This window comes from Acaromyces ingoldii, assembly GCF_003144295.1.
Source record: "Acaromyces ingoldii strain MCA 4198 unplaced genomic scaffold FA10scaffold_5, whole genome shotgun sequence".
NCBI classification, from domain to species: domain Eukaryota; kingdom Fungi; phylum Basidiomycota; class Exobasidiomycetes; order Exobasidiales; family Cryptobasidiaceae; genus Acaromyces; species Acaromyces ingoldii.
This window is the reverse complement of record NW_020290251.1, coordinates 1900953-1911610: the sequence shown is the minus strand read 5'-3', so window position 1 is coordinate 1911610 and position 10658 is coordinate 1900953. Positions and strand designations below refer to the sequence as shown.

The 10658-nt window shown below is 54.5% G+C and overlaps 6 protein-coding genes across 6 annotated transcripts; 2 read left to right on the top strand and 4 right to left on the bottom strand.

The window, feature by feature from the left end:
• Positions 1-21: 21 nt before the first annotated feature.
• On the bottom strand, positions 22-672 carry FA10DRAFT_296306 (Aldo/keto reductase; the record flags this gene model as incomplete). Its single annotated transcript, XM_025524493.1, has 1 exon — positions 22-672. A coding segment is annotated over one exon (651 nt), but the record flags the coding sequence as incomplete, so codon positions are not given.
• Positions 673-1541: 869 nt separating this feature from the next.
• On the bottom strand, positions 1542-2858 carry FA10DRAFT_288343 (hypothetical protein; the record flags this gene model as incomplete). The annotated part of the gene is made up of 1 exon (XM_025524200.1): positions 1542-2858. One exon carries the CDS (start codon positions 2856-2858, stop codon positions 1542-1544), a length of 1317 nt encoding a protein of 438 aa, XP_025376020.1.
• An 875-nt stretch (positions 2859-3733) lies between these two features.
• FA10DRAFT_268955 (hypothetical protein) lies at positions 3734-6790 on the top strand. Its single transcript, XM_025522547.1, has 7 exons — positions 3734-4241; positions 4307-4918; positions 4973-5584; positions 5650-5669; positions 5733-5779; positions 5843-6212; positions 6268-6790. The coding sequence occupies exons 1-7, from the start codon at positions 3901-3903 to the stop codon at positions 6636-6638; spliced, it is 2373 nt and encodes a 790-aa protein (XP_025376019.1). The 5' UTR covers positions 3734-3900; the 3' UTR covers positions 6639-6790.
• Positions 6701-7320, bottom strand: FA10DRAFT_268954 (hypothetical protein). Its single transcript, XM_025522546.1, has one exon. The coding sequence runs from the start codon at positions 7272-7274 to the stop codon at positions 6810-6812; it is 465 nt and encodes a 154-aa protein (XP_025376018.1). The 5' UTR covers positions 7275-7320; the 3' UTR covers positions 6701-6809.
• Positions 7321-7527: 207 nt separating this feature from the next.
• On the top strand, positions 7528-9013 carry FA10DRAFT_268953 (putative alpha-ketoglutarate-dependent 2,4-dichlorophenoxyacetate dioxygenase). The gene is made up of 3 exons (XM_025522545.1): positions 7528-7934; positions 8020-8435; positions 8492-9013. The coding sequence occupies exons 1-3, from the start codon at positions 7785-7787 to the stop codon at positions 8913-8915; spliced, it is 990 nt and encodes a 329-aa protein (XP_025376017.1). The 5' UTR covers positions 7528-7784; the 3' UTR covers positions 8916-9013.
• Positions 9010-10642, bottom strand: FA10DRAFT_281225 (putative dihydrodipicolinate synthase). The gene is made up of 8 exons (XM_025523674.1): positions 10418-10642; positions 10328-10348; positions 10233-10273; positions 10028-10179; positions 9861-9963; positions 9683-9795; positions 9329-9627; positions 9010-9273 (listed from the first exon to the last, which is right to left on the bottom strand). The coding sequence occupies exons 1-8, from the start codon at positions 10554-10556 to the stop codon at positions 9113-9115; spliced, it is 1029 nt and encodes a 342-aa protein (XP_025376016.1). The 5' UTR covers positions 10557-10642; the 3' UTR covers positions 9010-9112.
• Between the last annotated feature and the right edge of the window lie 16 nt (positions 10643-10658).

Genomic DNA, 10658 nt, shown 5'->3' with positions numbered 1-10658 from the left:
ATCAACCGGGTAGCCCTCAATTCACGCTTTCCAATGAAGTACGTCTCGTTGTATAACCCCGGTCGCTTCGTCTGGGCAGTACGGAGTAACCCTAAGTTTCTGCTTCGTCAGCCAATTACTTCGAATCAGTAAGCGATCATACCTCACCTTCCTGAGTTGACGAACCAAATCGAGGTTATGGACGAAGTTCTGAGGCTCAAAAGTTGGGTTTCTCTTTCGGAAGTCGTTTGACTCCAAAGTGTCGGTCGAGCTCATCTCGCCTGCGAGAAATCCTCTACCAAGTGGAGAGTAGGCAATCAGAGCTGTTCCGTTCTTTTTTGTCCAATCAAGAATGCCGTTGGTCAGCACGTCTGGCGTCCAGCGCGACAACTCAATCTCGATTGCGTCGATGTGAACGACGCTGTTGGCTCGCTCCAATTGATCCAAGTTGAAGTCTGACACACCGATGTAGCGGATTTTGCCCTCGTCCTTGAGCTTCTTCATACCCTTCATCTGCTCTTCGACAGGCTCGACCGCTCGATGGGCTTGGTAGAGATCAATGTGATCCGTGTGCAAGTGTTTCAGGCTTGCTTCGCAGGCTTCAACGGGGTATTGCGCCCCAGGAACAGGCGACAATTTTCCTTGCTCGTCCATCCTGGATGCATGCTTGCTGTTCAAGAAAACTTTCTTGCGGGCGTCTGGATTGGCTTTGAAGAACTCGCCAATCTATTCTTCACCCTGACCGAGTGAGGGCCGACTTGTGTAAAAATCTGACGTGGCCCAGTGGGTGACACCTTTCTCTAGGAGATGCTTGAAGACCTCATCACAGTCTCTTTGCGTCTTCGGACTTCCGCAGAGGGCTGAAAAGAGAAACATGAGAATGAAGGGCTAACAAGAGAGGCGCGTGGCCACCGCCTTTGCAAACATAATCACAGCTGCCCTTCAACCCTGCTACGAGCACGAACGTCCATCCACACCCACCTGCTAGCCCCATGCAGCCATAGCCAAGGGGAGATAGAGAAGTCTTTCCGATCTGACGGGAAAGCAAAGACATGGCAACGACGATATCCTGCTGATTAGAAGGTCTTATGAAGCTTGCGTATCATGAAAAGGCTGGTGCTTGTTCGACAGAGTGCCACTTTTTATAGCTACACACGCTCATTCCAACAGTTGTCATCCGAAGAGGCAACACACAGTCCACCTCTCCTCTGGTTATGCTCTCCCTTGATTTGCTGGACAGATAGGTGGAGGTGACGATGTGGAGCGAGGCGTGCTCACTTTTGGCTCACCCTCGCTGTATGGGCGCGCCCACAGACCTCACATGCGGCTAGAGCAAAGAAAACAATAAGCGCGCGTCTTGTTTGGCAATCTTTGAATTGTGCACGCGTAGGTTCCTCTGAACTGGAAAAAGATCTTCCCGATCACACGTGGCTAGGGTCGATTCTTGCATCGTCCCGATATGCTTTGGCTGTCAGATGGTACTGTCAGATGTTGGAGACGCGAAAAATGCGCTCCCGCACGGTTTATGTCGCATCCCTGTACAATCCTTCGCGCGCTACATCTTAGTTATTCACGACCGCCAGCACGCTGTTGACGTGATAATTGGTCGGACCAGGGTACGCCGTCGGCAAGCCGCACCACAAAAGCTCCAAACCCGGCCTGAAGATGAGCACGTACGACGAACCGCCAAAGTGAAACATGCCCAACTCATCACCCTTTTTGACATGCTGGCCGGGTGCCACCGTGGCCTCGCACGACGAGACTTCGGCCATGCCAATTGCGAGAAAGGCGACGACACCGATGGCTGGGTTGTCCGCCTTGATGAAGATGAGCATGCGCGTCGCCACCGACGCAATGTACGGCTGCGAGTTGTTGGGCGCTGCTGCATCGGCATGGCCCCCAAAAAGACCCTGATAGAAATTCTCCGAGTAGTAGGTGCCAAGGATGTTGCGAACGCTGAGAATGGTACCTGAGACTGGCGTGTGCCAGCGATGGAAGCTGAGCGCCGAGAGAAAGGCCTGGTAGACGGTGCCACCAACAAAGTAGTCGACCATCGGATCGCTGTCGAGCATGTCTTGCAACGAGTAGCGCTGGTTCTTGGCCATAAAGTTGTCGGTGCGCTGCACGCCGCGCACTGGCGCTTGAAAAGGGGCTGACTCGCAGGCATGGACAATGAAGCGGGGGTCGTCTGGATTCTCCTTGGGGTGCACAGGGCGGACACCGGGCTGAAACTTTCTCGTGAAGAAGTCGTCCCAGCAACGAAACCCATGATTTGGCGCGCTTGGGTCGCACTGATAGAGCTGGACAAAAGTCAGCTTCGTGACCGGCCCGTCGCCGCATTCGTTTCCCTTCTTCTCCATTTCATGAATGCCCTTTGAAAGCCAGCCCTGCAACACACGTGCGGAATCCTTGTCGTGCTGCAAATACTGGCCCCATTTGGTAATGATTGCGCGTAGGCACCGGTTCACATCGCTGTCCAAGAAGAACTGGTAGCCGGCTGCCGTGCCCATGGCGGTGTCGAGCACGGCATTGAAAGGGAAGCCGATGAGGCCGCTTTTCTCTTCCGCATCGTCCCACGGGGGTGCTCTTCGCATGAGCACGTTGAAGCACCGCAGCATGCTCTCGAAATCCTTGACACGTGGTTTCTCACGATCACGGAACGGTCGAGAGTCGTTGTTGGCAGCCTCGGTGAACATGTTGTTGGACAGTGGTTTGAGGAGAGGACTACGGTCGACCACGTGCTGAAAGGCAACCAAGGTGGGGTCGAGTTCGCTGTAACGGCTTTCGTGGCTAATCTCGACGATCGTCGCAACCCATTCTCGTATGATAGCCTTGTCTTTGGGAAGCCAGTAGCCGACTCGGTGTGTTGCATGGTCCATCTTGACGCGATCTGGTCTGTTGGGCGGTGTTCGCTTGAGGGGTGGTGTTATAAAGTGGAGAGCAGAGACATAGAACTACAATCGAGGGTAACCCGTTTGCGAGACGTTTGCCTATCTGGGCTTGTGGGGAAACCCACTTCGGAAAGGGGAAGATCCCGTCCGTGGTCTTTGAACAGGACAGGCCAAGGGTCAGATGCCTTCGAGCTCTGTCCCTGGCAACTGCCAAAGGCAGCTCGAAGCTGAGTTTGAACTTTCCTTTGTCTAGCTCATGTTTCCCGACCACGGCTGAAACATTTCCCCCTGCCCCACTTCAGTCTCGCATGCTGTGAATGATCGTGCTTCTACAGGCACAGACTGTGCCAGAAAGGAAGCCAGGATATTCTCGGTGCTGTTTCGGCTGCCGAAGATGCACCTTGGCTCGGGCGCTCAGATTACTGGGACGAGGCAAAGACGTAATGGCACACGTTTCCTCCATTTTTTAATAATCATCGGATGCTGGTGGCTCCGATAACTTTAGACTAACCCCGCAGGCTGACCCCGTGTCGGGCCCCACGTCTTCTATGCAAGTTTTGGACGATGGCGGAATCTCAGATTTGTGCTGTAGAGTAGTAGCGTTAAGACACGGAATAACAACACGAGGAAGAGAAAAGAGTCACGCGACAAAAGTCAGCCTATATAATAATTCTCAAATTTGTATCTAGCTCAAGACACGGAATAACAACCAGCGTCATCGTGGTTGTTCCACTTTACCGGCGTGACTTCTTTCTCTTCATCGTGGCTGTTACCGGTACCAGTATATGAGTCACGTGTTTTCTTATCAGGCTCTGCAGCCTCGGTCGAGATATCAGCGTGTTCGGGACACAGCACATTGCCGGCGTGGAGGTAGAGGAAGACATTCAACGAGTCAGCCTACCTGTCAGGACTTCATTTGCGCCGGATTCGATCGGCTCGATCTGCTCTCTCGAGATCACACTGGCACTTTTGTGCTTGTAGCAAGCCCACGTCCTGCAGTAGAGGTCCTGCTGTGAGAGTCGCAATTCGTATGCAAGTAATTGACGAAGGCCGCGGAAGAGAGGCCGAAGGAGAGAGCCGGAGGAGGAAAAGCAGGCTGGCCTCGTTGTCACCTTCGCACTCACCATCGACCGAAGGCCCGCCACCCAAGGCCCGACGCATACAGAGAGCTTGCTTGCAATGCCGAGCGCGCAAGCAAAGGTGCCGTCTGACGTTTTCCACCCGCAATGTTAGTGTCGATCAGCAGGATACGGCAGCCTGCTGGCGATGTGTACAAAATGGCGTGGCCTGCTCTTTTGCCAGCGAGGAGCTTTCGAGTCAAGAAGTAGGCCAGTCCAGCGTCAGCCGCATGCCATACGATGTGCAAGCTAGGTGCATCAGACTAGCGAGGGCAATCTCACATCGTCTCTGACTTCGTTTCTCCTCGACCCATGCAGACTTGATGATCAGCAGGCCAGGATTGAGCGTCTCGAGTACAAGATATCTGCCATGCGTAGCGTCTGGACACCGCTTGCAGATGCTAACCACGACGCAGCAGTGCGATCGGTAGCTGGCACCGACGATGACATTGAGAGCCGCCAATCATGGCCGGCTATAAAAAGCAATGCGCACACAAGCGACATCGATGCGGTCAGTTTGGGGCCACCGATGGCCACCCTGCGTTTTCTGAGATCTCCCCGAAATCGTCAAGCTACTCGAGACTTTGACAGCGCAGGAGCTCTCAACGAAAGGGACGGCTTTGAGGTTGGTGATGATGCAGAACAACACAGCGTGGAAAGAGGCCGCCGAAGAAGCCGAGCCCAAGAATCTGATCTTGAAGGGCCGGCAAATGAGCTTGACCCCGTGGAGCGAGGATGGATGACGTATCGTGAAGCCTGCATTGCTGTCGAGATCTTCTTTGATCACTGCCATCCCGGCGCACCCTTCCTGAACGAAAATCGGTGCCGCAATGTGGATCAGCTTCGTCAGACGAGCCCTCGACTGCTCCTTTCGCTCTGCTGCATCGGCGCTCGCTTCTGGCCGGTCAGGACAGGAGCAAGGCTGACCAGGTAAATGCGCGGTGGAGTGCAGATTGGTGTCTGAGAAGCTCATTACCTTCCTAGCGTCGGCATGCATCCCAACTTCCCAGCTATGGCCGCTCTCTTCGACGGGTCGATCGCACGCCTTGTTCTGCAGCCAACGCAAGAGGATGTGCATGCCGACACGGTCGCAGTTCTCCTCCTGTACGCACAATGGATGACGCCGTGCGAGGCATTCCCGGCGCCTGGGCGGCAGTGGAAGCCAAAGTTGCGATATAACGACATTAGTGCCTTTACCATCCTGGGGTTGACAGTGCGTCTAGCCAACCTGATCGGGCTCAATCGTAGCTGCAGGGCACTGCTTCGCGACCCAGACCAAGCTTCGTCTTGCACATTGTCTGACCGCGTGCGACTTTGGTACAACTTGCTGTCGTGCGACTGTAACTTGGTCATGACCTCAGGTCTTCACAGCTCTTTTAACGCTGCCCTCATCGATGAGGCCGCAGCCGCATCGGAATGTTTTGCCAGCCATACCTTTGCGCAGCTTCCTGGCGATGCACGACTCGCTGGCTTGATACAATTGGTGTCCATCGTGTCAGGGCTAAATGCGCGCAGCCATACGTCACAGCAACAGCCGCACGAGTTCGACGCAACCCAGTTGCAAAAGATAAATGTCGAAATGGATGAATGGGAGAGGCAAGTCTTGGCAGGATAGTGTCTCCCAGACCAGATTTACTCAATCTTTTCTTCCGAATCCGCAGGAAATGGACGTCGAGACTATGTGAGTCGATCTTCCTCTCTCATCAAGGCAGCAGTATCTTACCGGCTACGATGAATTGGCCAGCGCACCTTCCTCTGCAGTTTGCGAGAATGCCATTGTACTCGGTCAGGGTACGGACATTTGTCTCGACGTGTGGCTCTTCAGCTTGATGCTGACTATCGACGTCCTTTCAGGCCTACCGCATTGCGATCAACAGCGTGGCACTGCGTCCTTTCTTCACGTCGGTACGAGGTCAAGTAGCCCCAGCGCGGAACAACGAAGCGAATGCAGCCTCGAGACCTGTCAGAGTCGGAGCAAGTGTCGTGCAGAGCCTTCGCAAGAGCGTGGCAGCTGCTGCGCAGACGATCCTCTTCATGTCAACATGTCCTCCTGCATCGGTGATGGTGCTCGATCCTCAGAACCCTCGCTCGGTGCCTCATCCGCCGTGGTTGGTCGACGAAACCTGTGCCAATGCGCTTGTCTACGCGGTCGATTCGACATGGGTCACCCACGCCTTTGCGATATCGTACCTTGTTTTGTGTTTTGTAAGAGGCATTATCGATGGTGAGCAAGGTCAGAAAAAGAGTGAGATGCTGGCGTAGTGACTGTGCAAATACAGCCGAGCTGCAGGTGAGCGTGCTGGAGTATGCTCAAGGCAATAGGCAATTGTGTCGATCGACATCGATGCTGGCCATGCTCGCCGACCTGGCGAGCGCCATCTACGATACCGTCTGCGCAGGCACAGGCGAGCACCACCCGTCTCATCACTATCGGAGGCTCGTCTACGCTGCGTGCTCCCTTGCACGTCGATCGGAGCCGGAGAAGGACTTGCCAACGGAAAGGCGTGTGCGACCCCGGACCAGTGCGCAGTACGATCATCAACCACATCACGTTCAAGCGCAGGGATGGCCTCAGCAGGAGCCTGAGGAGGAGCAAGCTTTGCCACAACATCCTTATTCTCCTGGAGGACTCTCTGATCTTCGACAATAACAATGGCAAGCGGATCAAACGGGTCAGAACGGATTTGGAGACGAGGCCCAGCTGCTTCTTGAACTAATGAATGATTCCGGTCTCGAGTGGTTTAACAATCTCTTTGATCAGGACATTTCCTTTGCTGCACAATAATGCAATTTTGAGCCGGAGCATGCATGTCATTTGACTCTACAATCTTGGCTTGCTCGACAGCAACTCGAAATGGACGGGCTGTGCTCCCTCCCAGAGAACGGTTCGGCCCAGTTCGGCGAGCTGTTCTGCGCCTTGGATGATGGTAAGGACATGGTTGGCAGCCAGGGGCCCCATCTTGCTTGCAAACGACGTGCCGCCGTAGCAGAACAGGATCTCCGTCTCCGAGTAGCCGCCCGGGTAGACAAGAATCTGCCCTGCGCTAGGGTGGGATGTATGGTTCTCAAAGGGCAGATCAGGTGCCGCACCGTCGCCGAAGGGCATCCAGACGGCCTCGCCACTCCAGCGAACGTGGATGAGCTTGTGTCGCAGCGGCATCTTGGCCGTCAGCCACGCTGCCGTCTTTGGCGCATTCGACTCGAACTGGGCCAGGAAGTGGAACTTGCCAGTGGTGATCGCGACGACCTTGTGGGTAAGTGCAGGAGGATCTGTTGGGGCGGACATCGTTCGTATTCTCGCGAGAAGGAGAGTGGGTCAGGCCTAGGGTTCGTGGAAGACATTCACATTTTCCAAAATCGCGAGAATGTCGGTCGACCAAGTGCGAGCGCAGCCACGCTAGCGAGAATTCTTACTTTCCTTATCTTTATCTTTATTTTTACCCGGGTGGAAACAAGCCAGGAACGGACCAACCGCGCGTCGGGAGCAGATCCGACGAGGCCGACAAGTTGCAGCAGCATATCTTTGCCTCGGCGGGTGACAAAAGAGGGTCGCGTCGGCGTTCTCGGTACCCGTCGGCCCCGTACCGACTTTCAAAGTTCTGCTGAGGGTACAGCAGAGACTTCATAAGCACTACGGACTCAAAAGATCAGTGCTGCAGGGTAACTTTCTCGCGAATATTCCACGACGATGACGACCACGACGATGATCACGACGGCAGAGGCGGAACCGCAGGCAGGCCTCTCGTGGAGGCTACCACAGAGTACAAGGGTGTATCCGTGCACCGCCGGTGTCGCAATGAAGGTCAATTGCGAGCCTGAACGCGTGGCCGCCCTCACTGTCTGGCCCGTCATGTTCGATGGTTCGGCAGCGAAGTCAGTCCGCTTTGGGGCAGAAGTCGAGGGCGTGGATTGGTCCAAGCCAGTGCCTGCTGAAGTAGTCGCGCAGGTGAGTTTTGAGACTGTGGCCTGGCGATGTGTGTCCAAGCCAGCTGTTGCTCATAAGCTGTCAACAAATTTCATCATCTTCCCAGCTCGTGTCACTTCAGGACAAGTACGCTGTGCTCATCTTTCGCAACACTGGACTGGACGACGCTCGACACATTGCCTTTTCGAAAGAGCTGGGCGACGAACTAGAGACAAATCCGTTCTACTACGGCATCGAGAATGATCGCGTGGGTAACCCGCTGCTCTTTGACGTGGGCAACATCGACAAGGACGGCTCTCCTGTTCGCAAGGACAGCAGACGATGGCATCACAGCATGGGCAACGTGCTCTGGCACACCGACTCGTCCTACCACCAGCAAAGATCCAAGTACTCAATCCTCCTTTCTCATGGCAATCCTGTCAAGGGAGGCTCCTGGACGCATTTTGCTGATACAAGACGCGCATATGCGGATCTGCCCGAGGACAAAAAGCGCGAAATCGAAGATATGATCGTTGAGCACGAGTGAGTGTGTGTAGAGAGAATGCTTTGATTTCGTGTTTGCTCACGACATAAAACAGCCTCTGGCACTCGCGCAAGATCGGGTCGCCCCAGGTGTACAAGGAACCATTGCCCCATGAGAGAACTCTCAAGCCGCCGGCGTACCACCGCCTGGTCCAACGTGCTCCTGACGAGAGAAAGACTCTCTTCCTGGCAGCGCATGCCAAGCGCATTCTAGGCCGCTCTCTCGACGACAGTCAGCGGCTCCTTTGGGATCTCATTGCTCACTGCACCAAGCCCGAATACGTCTTTAGCATGGAGTGGCTCCAGGGCGGTGACATGGTCTGGTGGGACAATCGCCAATCGATGCACCGCGCCAATCCGTACACTGAGGAGATGACAGCTCGGGATGTCCGTCGGTCGACAATCATTGATGATGGGCCGCTGGCATTTGGTGTGTCCAGAGATGAAATTCACCGTGCTGGCCTGTCGGTCGAGGAATAAAGCCGTAGGTTGCATCCTCGCAAGGAAGAGGAATGGTAGCGTCTCTGCATTGTAGCGGTGGCATGGCTGTGGGCTAGCATTCTCTCGGCATTTGGCATTTGATAGATTCCGACCCAAGGGTGAAATTGAATGATCGATTACTATGCAAAGCTATGCAGCACCGAACGTCATGAACATAGAGCATAGATTGATACCGCCTAGGATGCTACCACATCACTACTGCCTTTTTTCAGACGGTCTTCGATCGCCAGGACCGGCTGCAACTTGGCCAAGAAGTGCTTTCCTGCTTCTTCGTCCAGTGGCAGAAGAGGACGTCTGGGGTTGACGCTGTAGCCGTGCCTTATGCTGAGAATGTACTCTGTCGAAAGAGTGATGAGATAAGGCAACGGCAAGCTCATCGAAATCCAACTCACTCATCCCCCTCACCCCCATGGGCACTGCTGAGGTGTCCGCTTGAGACATAATCGCTTGGAGCATGTCTCTTTCTCTCGTCTCTTCCTCGGTCAGCTCTTGCTTCTGAAGCAGATGCCATAGTCTAGCCACAGTACGAGGCGCAAAGTTGGATAGACCGCTGACTGTCCCGTGTCCACCCACAGCCTGCCAAGCTGTCCAATCGGAGATGAAACCGTCGAGGAACAGAAAATCTTTTCTGTCCAAAATGGGCGAGAGCGCCGACTTCAGCCGAATCAGCTTGCCGATATTGCCACTGCAGCTGAGGGCAAGAAGTCAGCTGGGAGCAGGCCATCGATAAACTTCTCCGCGCTTACGTTAACTTTACTCCACAGAGACCGGGAGAGGAGAGGATGATCTGAGCGATTGTGTCGGAAGACATGTCCTGGCCAGCCGAGTTCGCTGGGAAATTGTAAAGAAGGATTGGGATCTGGAAATCTTGCGTTGTAAGATGAACGCCCGCGCTCGATGAGATACAAACCGGCATACACGCACTGGGGAGGCATGACAGATGTCATGATAGTATCGCACAATCTGGGACGTATCGGACGACAAGCTCTGGGCGTAGTATGCTGGCAAAATGACCATCCCTGCATCTCTGTTGTAGGAATTGATTCGAAGACTTAAGTAATTGGGAGATGGCCTTCACCTTCGAAACTCACGCTCCCGCCCGGGCCGCATCGCGTGCAAGAGCAACACTTTCTCGGGTACTCGCGCCGCCTACTCCTGCTACGATTGGCACGTCCACGAGGCCTGGCTCGGCATCAAGGGTCTTGCGCGTAAATGAGATAAGTCTGATGCGCTCCTCCGGCGTCTGCGTGAGGCTCAGTGAGGGATCGCTGTTCTGCAAGAAACTTTATTGCTCACCAAATGAACTGCTTCTCCTAGTGAGCCAGCACACACAGGCTCTGTTTGCGAGGGTAGTCAGTACTTTTAACAAGTTGCGTGGCATTTTCACTTACTTCCGCCTGCACGAGTGGTCTCTGTTTGCGATAGGGCGGCGTCATCAGCATTGCCCCGCCGCAAAGTCCATCCACACTTGCTGAACTCACCAAGCAGGTGCTTTCGGTAGCTGTCGAGATCCAGCTCCTCATCATCATCAAAGAATGTGGGCAGAGGCGTGTAGACCCCTGGAGAGAGAGCACGTTTGATGGGACGTGCTTCCTCGGTCTCTTTGCAAAAGCCCGTCATGGTGGTGAGTGTTAGAGGCGTTGTGCCAAGAAATGTCCCCAGTTACGTGCGCGGGTGGTCGAGGTTGACACGGAGCTCGGTTCCTCTACCGAAGCGTCGGCA